General features: G+C 34.3%; 1 protein-coding gene across 2 annotated transcripts in view; it reads right to left on the minus strand.

Moving 5' to 3' along the window:
- The window catches only part of SIL1 (SIL1 nucleotide exchange factor), a 323,522-nt gene that overhangs the window by 57,885 nt on the left and 243,724 nt on the right, over positions 1–21,913 (minus strand). For both annotated transcript variants that reach the window (XM_051978489.1, XM_051978488.1), the window contains one exon: positions 11,214–11,335. In XM_051978489.1, coding sequence (XP_051834449.1) covers positions 11,214–11,335 — 122 coding nt within the window. The remainder of the gene's footprint in view (positions 1–11,213; positions 11,336–21,913) is intronic.

Here is a 21,913-nt window from a genome sequence, read left to right on the forward strand (position 1 = left end):
AATATGTCCAGGAAATGGAAAATTCCCACATGTTTTAACAAATTCCAGACTCTAAATTCAATTTTGCAAGTATTTATTAACTCTACTGTACCATGCAACCAGGTGCTCGGTACTATGTATATACAAAAGAAAAAGAACTTTCATTCAACAGACATTTACTGGAACTATAAAGGACTGAAGAGAATCAAACTTTACACAATCAATGGAACACTTAAGAAAACTACAAAAATGAAAATGAACCAATATTTAAAAAATAAACAATAAAGAATGTTGCTATAATTTTAAATTATATTCCATCAACTAAGGTACCAGAAGCACCAGAAGTGGGTAAGAAACCACTCAAGACATGCTGAAAAATAAACACTTACATAGATAACTAATACATACAAAGAAACTTAAACAAGTTTAAGTAAAGAATAAGAATAAAAGAAAGTAAAAATTCACATGAGGAAATTAAGCAAGAATTAAAAGGTACACCTCCCCTTTCTTTCCCCCATCCCAAAACAAGATGAAACAATGAAAAAAAAAATAATAACTAGCAAAGAGAGGAGAAAACTACAAAAATTCAGAAAAACAACTAACCAACTACAGTAAATTGTACACAATGCAGAAATGCATATTGGTGTAAGTGGAAATATGCAGAAATTATACACCATGTAGCTGGAAATATATGCTCCAAAAACACACTGAAGTAATTAAAGGTCAAATTTAGATGATAAGCCCAGAAAACTCAGAATTACTAATATCACAGATTTTAGAAAAATAAATGAATATGTTTATAGTCATCTCCCAGAGTTCTTTCACTGGGTGTAGCTGGTTCAGTTCATTACTGCTCCATTGGAACTGATTTGGTTCATCTCATTGCTGAAGAGGGCCGTGTCCATCAAAATTGATCATCATATAGAACTTATTGTTAAAGGATATAATGATCTTCTGGTCCTACTCATTTCACTCAGCATCAGCTATGAATATTGTTTTAAGAGATCTTCAAAGACAATGTCCCAGAACTAGAAAAAAAATTCATTATATAATCCGCATGATCCCTACAAGGAAAACCAAGTTTTAATAGACCTACAAATCAAAATAAATAATGCTCACTCTTCCTCAGACTTTTTTAACATTAAGTATCATACAAAGACATCTGTCCTGAGGCTTTCTTCCATTCTCCTTCTATACTACTTCACGAATGATCCCATCAGCTCCAATGGATTTAATTACCATCTCTATAATGATTCTCAAATCTACCTAATCTCTCTGCTGACCTCCAACCTCTCATCTCTGATTAACTTTGAGACTTCAAAACTGAACATTATCTTTTCCCCTAAACCCTCATGTCCAACTTCCTTATTAAAGGAGAAGAATAGTACCTCAACAACCTAGTGTGATCCTCTACATCTTATTATATCTCAGCCCCCAATCCTACAACTAATAATTTGTAATTGCAAGCATTGTCAAGTACAATGTGAACTGTAACCAAGTTCATCCAATTCCCATCCACAACCTTATCACACACACAAAGGAAGACCAAATTCCTAGGACCGGTTTTAGCCTGTCAGTACGACTAAGGTTTATTCAACTCACCAGATGAAGGGCCTTTCCCTTTTCAGAGTAGGCACAGAGGAGACATTCTGGCCCTATAAATATCTTTTTGATCAAAGTATCTTCATTATCCTGTATTAGCTTATCCCTTTTTCTGGTATCCCATCATGCAGCTGCTGATATAATGTATTTGTGAGTTTGTTCTCAATTAGGACCCTCCCTAACTCCTCCCTAACTTTCTAGACTCTGCCCTTACTCTTTCCCTCTGACTTTTTTGTATGTCTTTTTCCAACATAAAGGGCTCCTTGTAGGTATGTTAATGTCTGTGAATTTTTTACATTCCAAACCCCTCTCCTAGAACCTGGTGCTGCATCATATATTCCAAGTCTTGTCCATTTTTGCAACATTTCCCAAATATTCCCTCTTCTCTCCTCTGACACTGACACTATTTCTAGTGTAGACCCTCATCATCTCGTTCCTAGACTACTTGCAGTGCCTTACAGGTGGATGTGACTGTCTCAAATCTCTCCCCCATTCTATCTCTCCTCTATTCAGGAAACAAATACCTGGGTCTAATCTGCTACTCAGTAAACTCCAGTGACTCGCTATCTCCCCAAGGATCAAGTACAAAATTCTCTGTTTGGTGTTCAAAGATCTCCATAATCCTCCTCTCCACTTTTTCAGCACTCCCTCTTATGTACTTTTCAATTCAGTGACATTAACCTCCTTGTTTCCTCAAATAAGACACTGTTTCTTGACTATAGACATATTCTCGGGCTGTCTCCATTCCTAGAATATCCTCACTTCTCATCATAACCTACTAGCTTCCTTGGCTTCATTTAAATCCCAACTATAATCTTATTTTCTATAGAAAGCCTTTCCCAACCTTTCTTAATTCTAGAACTTTTCCTTCTTATTTATCCTATTTAACCAGAAATAAGCAAACAAATCTGTGCATACAAGCTATATACACAGATATGTTTGCTTATTTCTTCTCCATTAGATTACAAACTTCTTTAAGATAAGAATGGTCTTTTGCTCCTTTTTGTTAAGGAGCAAAATATTTAAATTTTAAGCATTTAAATATAGTGCCTAGACACATAGTAGGCCCTTAAATGTTTATTGACGGACTGATAGACTTACTGCAGTGATACAGAGGAAAAAAAAAAGATGTCCAATAATGTTCTCTGATTGGCACAAAAAATAAAAGTAGGTGAAAGAACTCAAGGGGAAGCCTTGAGGAATATAGTTTACCTTTTTTTTGACATTCCAGACAGAGTCCAGATTACTGACAGCAAGTAAATAATTGGTCATTGTAATTGTATAGTTCTGGTTTTTCTACAAATAATTTATTCTTATCAATAGGAGGCTTTTGCTTCAAAGAAATTTTTAATCAAGCAAGTAATTTTGTTGCTGACAAGGATGCATAATAATGGTGAGAATGTGGAGAAAAAGTGAGGTGGATGGATATTGTGTCTTTGCCTTAAGCTCATTTGAATGCCAATCATGGACCATCAGAAGAGCTAAGAAGAGTCCATGAAACATACTGTTATCCTTATCACTAGATCATTGCCTAGATTTTTTTTTTTGGTTTGTTTTTTGCTGAGGCAATTGGGGTTAATGACTTGCCCAAGGTCACACAGCTAAGAGTGTTAAGTGTCTGAGGACAGATTTGAACTCAGGTCCTCCTGACGTCAGGGCTAGCATTCTATCTACTGCACCACCTACCAGCCCTCATTTCCTAGATTTTTAAGGGAAGCAGACGAGAATCTAAATAGGCCTTCTGACCCAATGCCAGAGTTGGATGGGACCAGGAATTCAAGTCAATATAGAAATTCAGTTAAAAAAACAGACAAGGTTATAACATAGATGCGATTTGCCTTTTCTAGCAGACTTCCTAAATGAGTATTGTGCTTCACAGACTTAATCTCTGTTCTCAAGTAATGTATTCCTTCCCTCTTGCTAAGAGATTTACTTGACAGGAAGAGGCTTACTAATCACTTTGGGGTTGCTAAGTGGAACAGGAGATAAAGCAGGAAGCCTGGAGTTGAAATGAGTTCAAAGCCAGCTATGTGATCCTTGTCATCTATCCTCTGTCTGCCTTAGTTTCCTCTACTGAAAAATGGAGATAATAGCACCTACCACGCAGGGTTATGAGATAATCAGATAAGACATTTGTATGATGCTTCCTAGCATCTTGTCTGAAACAATGCTTAATAAATGCTTAAATACTTGTTCCCCCTTTCTAAGAGATAAGGGCTCTAGATTATAAAACTAGATGTTAGCAGAGCCACTCCTAGAACCTAGACTCCTGAATCCCACAAATCTTTCCCTAGAAGTGCCTTTCCCCACTAATTAGATGATAATCAGTAAAGGCACACTACCATATGTGTAGGAGAGAAAAATCTGTCCTTATCACTTAATTTGCTCTGCTATCTAAATGTTTTTTTGAATGCATGGCATTGCAAAGGTACTAAGCTATGGTTTTGAGTAAATGTTGATGCCTACAAGGTACACCCTGAACATGGGTAGCATTCTGTCGTTACCAAAAAACACATCTAAAAATAATTCCCACTTCTCAAAAGCACACACACAACCACATTACAAAGTAAGCATAAGAAAACAATATACAACATAACGACATTTTATAAGAATGTGACAATGTAAATGGAAACAATTTACTACAATGCAATGATAATTAATGTTATGTAATTATAATAACCAAGGTTAGTCCTAAAAGAGATGAAAAAAGTGTATTTCCCTGCTTTTTCCTCAGAGATAGGAGACTATGGGAATGAAATATTGTACACACACTGTCAAAGCTGAATATTTTTCCTTAAAGTTTCTTCCTCCCCCTCCCCCACCCAGTCTTTATAACAAAGGATGGCTCTCAAGGAGAAGGGAGAGAGATATCTTTGGAAACAAATATGATATAAAATCTAAGGTAACAAAATTTTGAAAAAGATTAAAATTCTTAATAAAATGTGAGAAGCCATCAAACCAAATTACTTAACCACCCAGTGGTTATACAACTGGCTATATAATACTCTATATGACCATAAGTTGCAGAGAAGGCACATAAAAACCAGATACATGGGTCCATAAAAATTTGCACTGGCTGAGAGTTTCCACATATGGGAGGTTTCCAGTTGAAATGACAGCCTCTCCTGAGGTAACACATCAATCCCTATCCCTACTTATATTAGTTAGTGAATGAAGTCGTCTTTTCTTTTCAACAGACCTTGAATTTGGTTTTAAGTGCATTAGCTAACTAACCATATAGATCAACCATAAGAGTGACTAAGTAAATTAGTATGTACAAATTGTTCTGCAACTTCTCTTTATCAGCTATAAGTAATATGTATCACATCTTGCCTATACCAGCAAGGCTGAAAACAAGGGAGACATATGCTAATTTTTACTAAAATACCAGTTTCCCTGAATTATGACTTCTTTAAAGCCATTGATACCTTCCAGGCCCTCAGTGGGGTTGGGTCTAATCCTCCTTGCCAAATAACATGCAAACACAACTTTAAATTTTAAATAGTCACAGGCTCCTTAGAGGGAGAAGTCACAAAGATCAATCATCCATTTTGTGGAGGAGGAACCTAAAGTACATAAAAGTAAAGTGACCTGCCCAGAGCCCCACAGCTGGCTTCAGTTACTATACTCTTTGCAATGCCACAAACTAGTTTCTGAATCTAGGACTAACTGATAAACTCTGAAAAGAAGAAGAGAAGCAGCATGGAATAGTGGAATGAGAGTTGGTCTCAGAGTCACAAGGCTATAGGTTTCCAACAGATACATATTGGCTTGTGATTAAGAAAAAGTCACTAATTTTTCTCAGCCCTCAGGTAACTTTCATTAAAACTCTCCATTGCAGATCTGTATTAGTAAAGGGAATTCATCATTGCAAGGTCCTTACATTGCAAGGCAAGGTGGGAGGGGAGGGGAGGAATGGCACAGCAAGAATGATCATCCTCAAATTTAATTAATTTGAGTTTTTTTTTTTTTTTTAAACAAGTATAGTAGAAGTTGTGGGATTCCAAATTATAAGAAGGCTAAAAAATCAGACTGCTAAAGAAGAGGGATAAAAAGGAAGATGAAAGCACATGCTAAAGGGACTGGAGAAGAGCAGACTACTAGAGCACAGTCAGTAGAGACAGGGAATGCAAGATGGTAAGAATGGTAAGAGATCTCATCACTGGTAGGGAAAATTGCAGACAGCCTCAGGGGAGATACTACAATCAACAAACAGAAAAAATAAATAAATAAATAAATAAATAAATAAATAAATAAATAAATAAAATAAAATAAAATAAAATAAAATAAAAAGGAAAGAAAAAAAAAAAAAACACGCTGTTGATTTCAAGCTCCAGGAGAATATCAGAGGTATGAAGCAACATTAGCAAACAGATCAAGGAGAAACATTAAGGAGAGATGTGAATAGTCAAATCCTGTGCCTAGAGATCAATTGTGGTCAGTGTTCACAATACTGATTAGAAGAAAGATCAACTTGGGGGAGATTATAGACACATTTACACAGTTAATTCAACCATGCAAATAAAAACCCAGTGTCATTAATATTTAAATAGTAATCAACATTAAAATGTCATAATATTGTGTTTTGGCGGCAAAGTACTGCATTTAAAATGACCTGACGTGGCTTTGACTGACCAGTGAAAAACCATGAGGTAGATAATGAACAGAGTGCAGTCAGGGTTCCAACAAACCTGAAGTAGACCCTGTTAACATCAGAAAAATATAATTTAACATAAGCATCCTTATAAAAGATATGAATGTTAGGTAATCAATGTAGAAATCAGGATTTTGATTAAACCCAAGAAAAAAAATCATGATGTTAAGTATACACCAAAAAGAAGGGGGTGGGGAAGAGAGAAAAGGAAGAAAGAAGAAAGGAAGGGAGGGAAGAAAAGAGAGACAGAGAAGACAGAGAGACAAAGAGACAAAGAGAAAAAGAAAAGAGATTTCAGCACTGCAAATGACTTAAAAACTGTCCACTCTGACATTGAACACTTTGAGCCTTCACTATGATAAAGTGGACTTACCCATCATAATGCTTAACATGACTCTGGCATGAATGATGCACAACTGTTAAAGAGTGTGGGTGAGTCTTGCTTCCTTCATCAATAAAACTGATCAAAAGCATTCATTGCTTACTATGTACTCAGCTCTGTGCTAGAGACACAAAGAAAGGTAACAGCAACTGCTCAAAGAGCTTACCGTATATCAGGAGAGATAGCATGCACATGTATAAGTCTATAAAAACGAACACACAGGGGCAGCTAGGTGGTATAAGAGCACCAGCCCTGAAGTTAGGAGGACGGAGTTTAAATTTGACCTCAGACCTTTAACACGTCCTAGCTGTGTGACCCTGGGCAAGTCACTTCCCCAATTGCCCCAGCAAAAAGAAAAGAAAAGTAGCAACCTAAAATGGTTTGCTATAGATATAATGGGATAAGATCAGGCTATATTGAGGGACAGTCATTTATGCTGCCTACTTCTGAATGGATCCAAGTCTGAACAGAGAACTGTGTGACTACAGATATACTTTGTCTAGAGATTTTTTAAAAAGGAGAGGGGAAGGTGGAAAGACTAAATAACTTCTAGAAAATTTTTCCAGGACTGGACTGCAGTTACTGGGCCTTATCAGACTGCTATTGAATTACCCTGAATTAGCTTTAAGTGAGTGAACTTTTTGACATTTCTTCAACATCATGATTGTTTTCAAACCTAAATCTTCTATGCAGATACTTTGTGGCATATTTCCAGGAAAGGAGCCTTAGAATACTCATGGCATAGACAATTTCACCTCAAAGTGCAAGGAGCTAGGGCTTCAATACTTGAGAAGAAATGTATACTTTAAAAGAGGGAGTGGGGCTTCTTACAAATCACAAAAAAGTACTGAAGGTCTCCTTCTCCAAGAGGATATATTCTTACCATTCCTAAAGTACCTTTTTGCATAAAACACTGACATTTTCAGGATATTGGGGACTCTGCCACCAGTATTCTGATGGCTTTGATGATACTGTGCTATTACCCTAACAGCCCTCCGATGAACCATCAAAAGCAGTGCCAAATCATTTTGAATGCAGCAGTCTGCTGCCACCAAAACATGAAATCGTAATATTTTATATTTATCTCTATTTAAATTTTAGCAACACTGAATAAGTGTTAACATGCTCTTATGCTAATGCAATCACTGAAAAGTCCTAATAACACTGTGTACTGGCATAGCCCCTTGGTGAGTTATGGAGCTCAAAAGGCCCCATCCAACTGCTTGTGACTCTGTGGGTTAGTCCCCTTAAATCCACCTTAAAGAAAACAGAATGATAGATTTTTTTTTTCCATAAGAATTCTATTTCCACAAGCAGCTGCAAAGGATCTCTAAGCTGAAGCTTTGAAATTGATGGCTATAATAAGGGACTGGAATTACTAAAAAAGTTTCCAAAGAAAAGCAAGGAAGAGAGTAATAAAGTTTGGCTTGGTCACATTTTAGTTAATGCGGTGGCAAAAGAAATATTTGAATGAATCCAGGACTTCAGAAAGTCTAATGGCTTTTAAAGACCACAAGAATAAGTCCTTTGACTTACCAGAGGCTGAAGTGAGACAATGGAAATCCCTTTTCTTGTTCTCATTTAATCTCTTCCTCTCCCTCTCTCTTCCCCTTTCCTCCTCACTCTCTCACACTCACACCTCTTTTTTTCCACCACAAGAAGTGATGATCCTAGGGTTAATGTGAGATTAGAGATCTTTTTCTGTAAACTGTAGATAGTTATCAACTATAGTTTACTATCTAAACTGAGGAAGAGGAAGTTACAAAAGGTAGGAAGTAAGTAACCTATAATTCTGAATTGTTTTGCTTCAGTTAACCTTTGAGAAACCTATTAAGATGTTTCAGAAGTCAAGTTCGCAGAGATTGACCCAGGGATCAGCATTTGAGAGGACTATAAGAAGGAGAAACAAATGAGAAAGGCAGCTTCCCACTGCACTTCCTTCCACACAATTCCCTTAGCCAGGATATCCCAATCTTTGTTGCCCCAGCACTAAGAAGTATCAGATTCTTGGTAAATTTTAATCAAAATCAAATTCTAATTAAAATCATCAGAGAAAAGAAATAAACATAAAGAAGATGTTCTCCTATAAAATTCCCAGCTGGTCAGATATCCAGAGCAGTTTCTCACTCAAAATGTTATTTTTATGGTCATCCAAAGGTGCTTTGCTCCTACGAAGGATCAAAAGAAATTTATTCCTTAACAGATTTCACAAGTAAAAAGAATTATGGTTCTGAATAACCAACTGTGATATAAAGATAATCTGATCTCCCTCATGGGAAAAACCAATGGGATAGTCCCACAATTCTCAACAATTCTTCCGTGGCTTTTTTGGCCTTCTGATAAGAAACAAGTCAAACTTTATGTTCTTAATTTCTAAATGAGGCATATCACATTAGTTAGTTGTTCCTGAATAAAGAAGAACAGATTCCCTAACAGGTCCTCCCTGGTCAGATTTTGATTACCTATCAATAACAAACAAAACTTCCAGGAAGTTATGCCCTCTTTAATCTCCACAAACTGCTGTTCTAAATGCTTTACTCACTTTATGCCTTATAAATGTGGCATAAAGTGTCTATGTAAGATATAAGCTGAGAAATAGGATGCAGAAGAAATTTTGAATAAAATTCACAGGCATTTGAGGCTACCATCCCACAACTATCAGACTGGCTAAAGTGACAGAAAAAAAAAGTGATCAATGTTGGAGAAAATGAGGGAAAACTGGAATATCAATGTTTATCTGGTGGACTTGTAAACTGATCCAAACCTTCTGGAAAACAATTTAGAATTATGCCCAAAGAACAATCAAACTATGTATATAACCTCTGAACCAAGAACACCACTACTAGATTTTGTATCCAAAGGGATAATAAAAAAAAGGGAAAACATGTAAAGGACCTCTATGTACAAAAATATGTATAGCAACTCTTTTTATGGTGGCAAAGAACTGGGAATTGATGAAATGCCCATCAAATGAAAAATGGCTGAACAAATTGTGGTATGTGAATGCAGTGGAATAATACTGTGCTATGAAAAATGATGACACAGATTTCAGAAAAATCTGGAAAAACTAAAATGACCTGATGTGGAATGAAGTTAGCAGAACCAGGAGAAAATTTTACACAATAATAGCAATATTTTAAAATGACCAACTGTGAATGACTTAGTTCTTCTCAGTAATACAACGATCAAAATACAATTCCAAAAGAATCATGATGAAAAATGCTGACCAAATCCAAAGAAAGAACTATGGAGTCTGAATGCAGATTATTTTCACTTTGTTTTTTTATCTTTTGTTCTGTTTCTTTTTTCACAACATGATTAATGTGGAAATCTGTATAACACGATTGCACAGATATAACCTATATCAGATAGCCTGCCATCTTGGGAAGGTAAGAAGAAAAGAAGAGAAGGAGAAAATTTTGGAACTCAAAATCTTGTAAAAAATGTTGAAAACTATTTTTATATATAATTGGAAAAAACCAATATACTATTTACATTTTTTTTTACAGCAGTTATAGTGAAAAGGATCTAGAAGCTTAAAGAGAACTGAAAACTCAATGTGCATAAACCATGTGACAGCAGGCCAAGAAGACAATGCAATATTAGGTTACATGTGCTATATTCTCTGAAGAACTGTCCAGTATTCAAGAAGGGAATGAAAGGGAAAAGGTCATAGGTACAAATCCTAGGAGGAACTATACATGTTGAATATGGAAAAAAGAAGTTGTGAATAGGAAGTCCAAAAAGAATGACAGATGTTTTCTTCAGTAATCTGAATAGCTATTGTATAAAAGAGAGATTAGATTTTAATTTAGCTAGAAGGTATAACCAAGTCTACTGGGTGAAAATTTCAAAGGCAAATTTAAGTTGGTCAGGGAAAACTTCCTATTAAGTACCTATTATGTACAAGGTACACATTAGATGCCAGGGATACAAGTAGAAAGAATGTAAGAAAATCTCTACTTACCAAAAAGTAATATTTTAATGAAGATAAGAATGTAAAAGAAAGGAAAGTTGGGAGAAAGGGAAGAAAAGAGGGAGGGAAGAAAGGAGATTTGTTAAATATTATTATTTAAGATTATTATTTATTATTTATTAATCCTCTATTTCAGGCACTGTGCTAAGTATTTTACTACAAATATTCTCTTATTTGATCCACACAACATCTTAGGACTTAGGTATCCCCATTTTACAGAAACAAAGGCTGATAAAAATTGAATGACTTGCCCAAGATCACAAACTTCATTAAATAGATGAGACTGGATTAGAATTTGAGTCTTCCTGATTCAAGACCTTATGGTCTATGCATTGCACTGCTTCTAGGGTACACATCAATATAAAGTTGATAAATATAAATCTATACAATGTAGTTAAATACAAGGTTGTTCAGTATTTATAGGATTATGTAACAAATGAAAGAATAGTTTTTTATTACCTTTCCCACAGGAATACCCAAAACTGTAGTTTGAAATAGGCCAGTAAAAGGACCAGAGCTTCTTCCCACATCTCTCCTCCTGCTCCAGATTGATGAAAATTTCAGAAATATTATTTCCATCCTAGACATTTAAATGGCAGAACCCCTAGTCTAGAACTTACCTGGAGAAAGCAGCACCCAACACAAAAGCAGAATACTCCTTCACCAAGTCCTCAGTACTGTTGAGCCCATTGATCACCACCTGAAGACCCCCAAAGGAGAGCAGGTCTCTGGCATTATCCATCTGCAAATGAAGACAGTGTTTAATAAGGGAATCTAAATCATTCAAACAAAAACAAGCCTTTTTACATCCATTTCTTCTGTGTGATGAAAAATAAAAGTTAAAAATAAGGCACATGTAAACACAAACAATGACAGACTTAGCAAAAAAGAGTATTTATCTAATAACATACAAGTAATACTCTGCATCTGTGGAGAATTGATTTGAAATGAAAGTTAGGTACTACCTAATGACAAATAAATTCTGCGGAAGTTCAACAGTATGATTAAGGTTCAAACTTTATTCCTCAGGTGAATGAATTCCTCATATATTTGCTATTAATATAAAAACTACAAATTATCAGAAAAAAACCCAACAACATGTCATCATGCTTCCTGCCTCTGCCTAGTTCTTCTGAAACATTAGAGAATGTACTAATTGAGTGAGGATTTAGTTTCCACAGAATTATAAAACTTTAATTAGCGAAATCCAGAAAAATGAAACTTCAAAAAAAAAAAAAAAAACTGAAACCCAAGAAATGAAACCTAAAAAGTGAAGCCATAAATTAGAATAAGAAACACTCTATGAGATGTAATTAGGGATGGAGACTCACACTCATGTTGGGGAAATTAGGCTCTCCAAATAGGTTACAATCTCTATAATACCCAGCCAATGCGGAAGCAGAAGAGGAACTTGTGCTTCTGGGACAAGGTACAAAAAGGAATGCTTTAATGATTTTAAGTGTGCCTGCTAGCTTAAACACTCGCTCTTGTAAGAACAAAAAATAAAAACCTTGGTAAGATGCTTGTCTCTTACAGTAAACAGCAGCATACAACATAATAGAAAACAATGATTGTAAATAAATGATTCAGGCTAGGCATGGACCCTACTGGAAGAAAAAAAAATAGAAGAGATGGGCAGAATAAAATAAAAGACAAAATGTCCGGTTCCTCTGAGATTTCATTAATGAGTTTATACTCCAAGAATCCATTGATAAGAAAATACCCATATAAATCAAAAATATTTATAGTAGTGCTTTCTGCAATGGGAAAAAATTGGGGGAGGAAAAAAGACACACATCTACTAAATGGGGAATAGCCAAACAAATTGTGGCATAGAAATGTAATGGAATGTTCTGTAAGAAACTGTGTAGATAAGGAACACAGAGAAGCATGAAAAGATCTACATGAACTGATACAGAGTGAAAGAAGTAGATCCAGGAAAATAATATAAAAGGAATACAAGAATGTAAATGGAAAGAACCACATAACATAAATCAAAAGTAACTGTAACCAGAGAAGCAGGGAAGGAAAAACAGGAAGGAAAGAAGCTAAGAAAACATACAATGTAACTACAATATAAAACAAACAACATACAACAATACAAATACAACATAATTAAATTAAATTTAAATTAATTAATTAAATTTGTAGTTGTAGAAGAAATAACTATGCCACCCAATAAAAAATGAATATAAAAAAATAATAAAGAGTAAACCTGACGAATTAAGAGATATAGAAAGATACCTCTACCCCATTCTTTCATAGAGGTAAGAGGTCCACAAGCATCACACACTGTTAAAAGGACCTTTTCAATGTGTCAGTCAGATATGCTGATTTTTTTCAAATCTATAAAAAGTACTAAAAAACATGAGATAATTCTCTGGGAAAGGAAAGAAGAGTGATATTTGAGATAACCACAACAGAAGACATCAATAAAAACTTATTTTTTTAAAAAGTAAACATATTGCCTGCCATCTAGGGGAGGGGATAGGGGAAAGGAGGAGAAAATCTGAAACACAAGGCTATGCAAGGATCAATATTGTCAAATTAACCATGCATATGTTTTGAAAATAAAAAGCTTTATAAAAAAAGTAAATATAACAAAATTGTAAAGCTCAGACATGACTCAAATGAAGAGAGATGTGAGCGGATACCCTCCCCCAACCTCTTCATAGAAGTAGAAGGTTCATAAGTATTATCTACTGCAAATGTTTTCACATTTTTGCAGATGTTTTCACATTTTTTTCAGATGTATAAAGTTGGGTTAATTTTTTTTCTTTTTTTTTGTGGGGAGGAGATTTTAAAAATACTATTTGTTATAAGGAGTAGCGCTGGAAAGTCAAGAAGGAGGGAGACTAGGTATAATTATGATGATGTTAAAAAAAAACAGAATATAAATAAAAAGTTTTATATATTTTTAAAAGAAAAGATAAAGAGAGCAGACATCATTTTGTCTCCAGGAGAGAAATGCACATAACATGAGGCTAACCAACTTTACTCTAGTTTTCCTGGGAAACACACAAAAATTAAATTCTAAGGAAACAAACAAATAAATTCAATGAGGAAGAAAAGGGTAAATTATGTGAAGAAACCATAGCTGAGTATACAAGTAACTTAATAATCAGCTAAGATTTTTTTTTTTTCAAATCTCAGAAGGAAACAGAGATGAGTAAAAAGGTAAGAAAGAAGCTGGGCGGTGCAGTGGATTGAGTGCCTAGAAATCAGGAAGAGTTATCTTCCTGATTTCAGATCTGGTCTCAACACATACTAGCTGGGGGACCATAGGCCAGTCACTTAACCATCATCTGTACAATGAGCTGAAGAAGGAAATGATAAAACTATTCCCGAAACTCAGCCCCAACCCCCAAACCAAAAGCTGCCTTGACTCTTGTCCGACATGACTGCAAACAACTAAACAACAAAGAAGTATATGAAAACAGAGGAGTGCCAAAGATCCAAGTGCCAAAGAAAAGATCAAATAATGGGCATAACTATAGCTCAGGATGCATAGGGCAATAGCAATAAACAATGGAGGACAAAAACAAACTGCCACCTTACTTGGCTACTTTTATTCTTTATCAAGGAGAAAGATCAGCCAGAGACAAGCAGAACAAAAAAGAATAGGGGGGTGAAGTTAAAAAAAATGAGGTGGTGATAACGATTCTTCCTAGTTGCCTGAAATGAGTTCAAATCACCAGACCCAGAAAGAGCAGAGAGGAGAGAAAAAGAAAAAGAACTGGCAGAAGTGATAGCTGAACTAAAATTTTATGTGCTTTTTCACCCAGACTAAACTCATTTTTTGAAAGGACAACTAGACTAGAGAAATATAGGTTCAGAAAAGTAGATTTCCAATTATCTGAATTAACCAAAATTAAAAAGAAGTCATTATTGGATCAATGACATCTTGGAATCAATTTTCTAATGATGGATCCTAGGATCTTTGCTTAGCCTTTTTGCTATTCAATACCTTTATCAATGATTTAAGAAAGATGATGGAGGATTATGAAAAATATTCTGAACTTATAGCCAAGAGAAACACTTACTAGTTGTTTAGTGCAGTTAATTAGGAAAAGAGAAATACAAACTAAAACAAAGCTGAAATCCCACCTTACACCCAGCAGAATGGCAAAAAAAAAAAAAAAAAAACCACAATATATTAAAATAACAAAGTTAGTAATAGTCATATTAATTTATTTTTGGTAGAGATGTGAAATGGTACATTTCTTGTGAAAGTAATTTGGAAATATGTCCAAAAAGTTACTAAACTGCACAGTCTTAGAACCATTAATATTATTGCTAAGACTATACCTAAAAGAAATCAAAGAAAAGAGAAAAAAGGATCAATATGTACAAAAATATTTGTAGCAACTCTTATTATAACAGCAAAGACCTGGAAATTCAAAGGAATATCCTTCAAAGGCAGAATTAGCTAGATAAATTATAGTATATGAATATAACAAAATGTTATCATGATGTATGAAAAAACAAAAGGAACAATTTCAGAGAAATGAAAGAAGACAAGTCCCAGCAATAATAAAGATTGAAGTGAGAAGAACCAGGAAAATAATTTATACAGTAAAGACAATACTTTAAAAGACAACAATTTTGAAAGACTTAATAACTTAAAAATTAATGGTTTAACTTGGAGAATTAGTGAAAGGAGAGAGTGAATAAATGGGGGGAAATACAATCAGCAATAGTAAGTATAAAAACATTTTTTGGGGAAAGCAAGTTTCTCTGATGGAATATTATTGTTCTCTAGAAAATGATGAGTAGGATGCTTTCAGGAAAAAAAAAAAAAAAAGAAAGAAAGAAAAACCAGGAAAGTCCTCCATGAACAAAGTGAAATATACTGTATACAAAGTAATAGCAACGTTCTGGGATGACCAGCTATAAATGACTTTGCTATTCTCAGTAGTACAATTATATACAACTACTCTGAAGGACTTAAGATGAAAAATACTATCCAATATCCAGAGAAGGAAATGATCAAGTCTGAATATAGATCGAAGCATTCTCTATTTCTCTATTTCACTCTTTATTTTTAACTTAATTTTTGTTGAGGATTTTTATTTTCATTAGGATAGGAGATCTATGTTTCCTTTCACAATTTGACTTTTGTGGAAATTTTTTTTATATTGTAGGTAGTGATAAAGGTGAGAACCTAGAACTCAAAAATCTTAAAAACAAATATAAAAAAGTTATTTTGAGTGTTACTGGGGGAAAATATTAAATAAATATTTTTTTTAAAAAAGAAAAACATTAATGGTTTCATAATCATGGATATTAATGTTAACTTAATAATTATGATTCAGGATGCTGAATGAGGATTTATGCCATTCAACTTCTGGCAAATTTGATTGATTCAAGATACAAAATGACTGACACATGTTTGGTTTTTTATAATAAATAGCTTTTTATTTTTCAAAATGCATGCAAAGATAGTTTTCAGTATTCATTCTTGCAAAATCTTATATTCCAAATTTTTCTCCTACTTTCCCCCCACCCTTCCCCTTTAGGGGACAGCAAGTAATTGAATAAGCAAACAATAACAACAACCACCACAACCAAAATGATGAAAATACTATGTATGATCCACATTCAGTCTCCATAGTTCTCTCTCTGAATGAGGATGACTTTCTCCATCACAACCTATTAGAATTGACCTTAATCACCTCAATGAAAATAACCAAGGACTGACACATTTTTGAACATAGATTATGTAGTATTTGTTTTGACACATTTTTATTATAAGACCTCTATTGCATGTATTTTTTCTCTTCATTTGGAAAGAGGCTGGGGGTGGGGGGATGCTTGTTAATTAAAAAAATAAATTAATACATAAAGATTTAAGAATGTTGATCAATGCAATGAACAAGCATTGTTCATCTAGAGCATGCAACACAACTCCTGACAAGAGATACTGTCTGTCAACAGACACTAAACTTACTTGATCTGAGTGATAGATTGCTTCAAGCATAGGAGGGGTGAATTAATATCCCAGGATGAGATAATAGATTTTTATATGGAAAGGTCACTTGTTTTCCTCCAGGACAAAAGATTCTACTTTAATGATGAAAAAGGGTACCAAGAAATAGCTGTTATATAAGATACAAACAGATACAATGAATGAAGTTTCTATCGGAAAGACAGACTTTGTCAGAATCTAGAACATCATGACTTTTACTTCTCTACTCCAAATACATTTATCAGCACAAGTTCATAACTAATAGCATCCCTTTACTCATAAATGGAAGAGGTTTCTACAATTTAACTGAATTTTTCTTTTCCTGAGGCAATGGGGTTAAGTGACTTCCCAGGGTCACAGCTAGGAAGTATTAAATGTCTGAAGTCACAGTTGAACTCAGGTCCTCCTGACTTCAGGACTGATGTTCTATGTACTGCGCCACCTTCCTGCTCCCTTTAACCTGAATTATTAAAGGACTGTTACATTTATACTAAATCTATACATTTATGGGTTACTTTGGGATTGCTTAACTCTAATCTATTTTTTAAAATGAAATTTCCATTAAATCTCAATGTAACAACAATTTTGGAAAGCAATTTGGAATTGTACAAATAAGTAACTTAAAGATTCCATCACTGGGCTTATATTCCAAGGGAACCATTGATAAGAAGAAAATATCCATATACTCCAAAATATTTATGGCAGCACTATTTGTGATAGTTAAGATTTAGAAACAAAGTAAATGCCCATCAACTAGGGAATGGCTAAAGAAATTGTGTACATGAATATAATGGAATATTACTGGATTGTAAGAAATGATGTGGGTGATGAATACAGAGAAGCATGGAAAGATCAATATGAACTGATACAGAATAAAGGAAGAAGAACCAAAAAAAGTTATGTGCCATGATACTATGTGGTATGAATACTACAACGTAAATGGAAAAAAAATGACTCAACAAAAAATAAATGTAATAAAACTATAAAGACAAGTAAGAATTGAATAAAGAGATATGAGAAGGCACACTGTAACCTATCCCTTTGTGGAGATAGGAAGTTCACAGTCCAGATTTTTAGACTTTTTCAGTATTAATTGGGCTTTTTTTTTGTCTCAGAACATATTCATAAAAACTTATTTTTAAGGAAGTACCTGGGGCCATCCAAGACTCACCTCTCTCCCTATTTTGTTCCTAACTCTCTGACCTTTTCTACCTTATCACCTTCTCCTTTCTTCCTCTATCTCTGATTTCCAGCTTCCATTTATGTGTCATAAATTAGTAAGTAAGCTTCTTAAGGGTACAGACTGTCTTTCTTTTTGCCTATAGTGGATCCTGGAATAGAATAGGTGCTTTTTAAATATATGCTTGCTAAAGTGACTTGTAAGAAAATCTAAATGGAATTAATGATAAAAAGTAGGATTATATAGTGTTTTATTATATGCAAAATGCATCATATGCTATTTCAGTGATCCTCATACCAATCCCATAAAGTAGATATATCTTATTAATCACATGGGTAAAAACATATGGGTAAAAGAAACTGAGACCGAAAAAAGTTATGTGGTTTTCCAAGTTACACAGAATCTGATAGTAGAATAAACTAGGAACCAAACTCCAGGTTCTTTATCATAGTTTTTTAACATGTCTTTAATCAAATCACAACCATGAGCCATGGAAGGAATTTATCCATCCCTGAGAAATTTACTAATAAAATTCTCAATCCATAATCATCATTTTTCATCAGCCCAAGCTGCTCTTTTCAGTTACTTTCATTGCAGAAGTTTGACTTTCTGGGTCACCATCTCTACTTTTGGTTAACAAAACTTCACAGTGTGGATGGCAATGTACTAGAATAAAAACCCGGGGCCCCAGTATTCTCCCAGAACAGAAGAAATAATGGGCTTGCCCAAGGTCAGGAAGATTACAAATGAGTCCTCATTCCAAATGTAGCAATCTTTCCATTACATCCCTGTCTCCTTCCTTCAGTGTCATACAATATTACGTCCAGTCCTTTTAACCATCCAGGTCACTCTTCTCTAGATATGATTTGCTTCATCAGAGTCCTTCAGGAATGAATACAATATTCTGGATATCCTCTAACCAGGACAGAGAATAATGAAGTACATATCAATACAGTCAAAAACCTCCACCTGTAGACTTGACAAGATTTAGTTTCTAATTTGCAAAGCCAGTAAAAATATTTTTTTCTTTTTTTCCCCTCAATCAAATTAATTGATCTCTTCAAGATGAACAATGAGACACAAATCCAAAGGCCATTTCTCTGTCTTCATTCTGATTTACCCATTTGTAATAGCTATTTCTTAACCACTCATCATATTGCTTGAAAATGTTTCCCCTTTTGGTGACTCTGACAGTGAATTATCTTTTATCCTGATTCTTCCCCTTTTGATCAGTCTCTTTAGCTGACTTTTCTTTCCCTAGACCATAAATATAGATACTGCCTAAATTTTTTTCTCCTCAGCTCTTTCCTCTCTGACACTTTCTCTTTTTGCAATATAATACTGCCTAAGATTTCTAATTCATCCATAAGACTCAACAACTGTCTTCCTACCTTAGTCATGGACTGCCAATTATCAACTGTCTAGTGGACACCTTCACTTGATAATAAATTAAAGACTCCTGGTTCCCTGTGGAATACTGGATGATTTGGAAAGAATGTGTATTTGTCTGATTGTAAGAAATTTCTCTACAATCAATTCTACTGAGAGTGAAACAGACAGACACATTTGTGTCTGATGATCTTTAAACTCTCTCCAGCCTATTCCCATACAAAGCAGAGGACTAAAAGAGGTAACATTAATTTTTTCTATTAATCTATTCTCTTTCCAGGTCTCCTGTGCTTAGATTAAACTCCACAAGTCAATTCACTGGCTCCATTCTTCCTCATACTGTTCTTTTTTATTTTCCTGACATAAAATAAAGTTTAAGTCAACAGAGTTGCATCCTGGGGAAGATGGGTATTATTGGGGGTACTATATATTTTATATGATGGTTTAAGCCTTACCTATATAATTTCATCTAATCTTTATTACTTCCTCTAAATAGATTTAAATTTTTGGCAGTCTTGTTTGTTTTTTCTTAATAGTACTTTATTTTTCCAAATACATGTGAAGATAGTTTTCAACATTCACTTTGGTAAGACCTTGTATTCCAATTTTTTTTCCTTCCCTTCCTTATGCCTTCCCTTGCCCCAGAGAAAGCAAGCAATCTGACATGAGTTAAACATGTACAATCCTTTTAAATATATTTCCATATTTGTCATGTTGTGTAAGAAAAATCAGACCAAAAGGGAAAAAATGACAGAGAAAAAGCAAGAAGACAAACAAAAAAAAAAAGGTGAAAATACTATGCTTCAATCCATACAGAGTTCTCTCTCTGAATGTGGGTAGCATTTTCCATCCCAAGTCTATTGTAATTGTCTTGAAACACCACACTGTTGAGAAGAGCCAAGTCCAATAAAGTTGATCATCACATAATCTTGCTGTTATTGTGTACAACGGTTCTTGATTCTGCTCATTTTACTTAGTATCAGTTCATGTAAATCTTTCCAGCCTCTCTAAAATCATCTTGCTAATTGCTTCTTATTGAACAACAATATTCCATAGCATTCATATATAATAACTTATTCAGACATTCTCTAATGATGAGCATTCACTCCATTTCCAGTTCTTGGCCACTGCAGAAAAAGGCTGCCTCAAACAGTATTTGGAAGTCTATTTTTAGAGTAGTTGCTATCTCTGTTTTCAAAAATACTATGACACAACGACCTTAGAATCACCATTATTTACTATTGATTAAAATATACACAAGGTTGTCAAAACTGCTTATATTAGTATACAGCTTGCTTTTTTATGCTCAAACTAACTCTGTGATAGAGGGTGGAGCTGGGATTATTCTGCCTCTCTAAATATATAGAAATAATCTTGAATGTTATGTTTTTCCCAAAATTATATTTGGAAGAGACAAAACTAAACTCCACGTGGCTTGCTTCTAGTCTCCTTTTATACAAAATCAGTAAAAAGGAAAAAGAGCAGAGCAACGAGACAAACAGAGAGAACTCCAGCCAGAGAAAAAGATACTCATTTCATCAGAAACAACTAGGTACCTGCTAAGCTAGACTGGAGCCTCAGCAAGGAAGAACAGAATGCCAAATTAGTAGACCTTGGAGATTAAAAAATGGCCACTCACTCCGTCTTAGAGTTAATGATTAGAAAGAAGAGGAAATGCAGTCAGCCTCCCTGCCATGTGCCCTCATTTTAAAGGGAGAGATTTCAAAAGGATCAAGTCATAATCTTTCTAGAAAAAAAGACAGAAGAATTATAAATAGCTACTAAGAATGAAATTCTAAAGATGGAAAAAGAAATTCTTTTAAAGAAGGCTGTAAAGGCCTTGAGGAAGACAAGTAGACATAAAGGGAATTTCATGGCCAGTTTAAAATTACAAATATGTATAACCTTTGAACTGGGCAATATCATTACTAAGCCTATATACCAAGAAGGCAAAATAACAGACAGAAAAGTGCCATACAGACCAAATACTCATAGCAGTATAACTATTTCCAAATAACCCTTAAATGGCAAGTCAAATCACAATACATAAACATAACAGACTATTATTACACATGCAAAAATGTGAATGATAGGAATTCAGAGAAATAGTGAAAGACTTCTATGAAATAGTGGAAAATATAGAAAGATGAAACGAGAGTAATATGTAAAAGAACTATAATAATGTAAAAAAAATAATAGAAGACATAAAATTCAAATTATACAGTGTCTAATCTTAGTTTCAGGGAAATAATGATTAAACACACATCCCTCCATTCAATAGAAAAGATTATTCCATATAGTGTCAGATTTCATTGCTATGTTAGTTATATTTGAATGGTCTCCATATGTGCAAAAAATATTTGCAGCAGCCCTTTTTATAGTAGCAAGGAAATGAAAACTGAGTGGATGCCCATCAGTTGGGGAATAGCTGAGTAAGTTATGTTATATATGAATGTTATAGACTATTATTGTTCTATAAGAAACAATCAGTAGGATAATTTCAGAGTCCTGAAGAAACTTACTTGAACTGATGCTAAGTGAAATGAGTAGAACCAAAAGAACATTGTACACAGCAACAAGATTATGTGATGATTAACTGTGATAGACATGGCTCTTTTCAATAAAGAGATGATTCAGGCCAATTTCAATAGATTGTGATGGAGAGAGCCGTCTGCATCCACAAAGAGAACTATGGGGACTGAATGTGAATCACAACATAGTAGTTTCACCTTTTTTTGTTGTTGTTTGTTTGTTTTTGTTTTTTTTTTCTCGTTTTTTTTCCC

The sequence above is a fragment of the Antechinus flavipes genome, chromosome 2 (assembly GCF_016432865.1).
Source record: "Antechinus flavipes isolate AdamAnt ecotype Samford, QLD, Australia chromosome 2, AdamAnt_v2, whole genome shotgun sequence".
Taxonomy (NCBI): domain Eukaryota; kingdom Metazoa; phylum Chordata; class Mammalia; order Dasyuromorphia; family Dasyuridae; genus Antechinus; species Antechinus flavipes.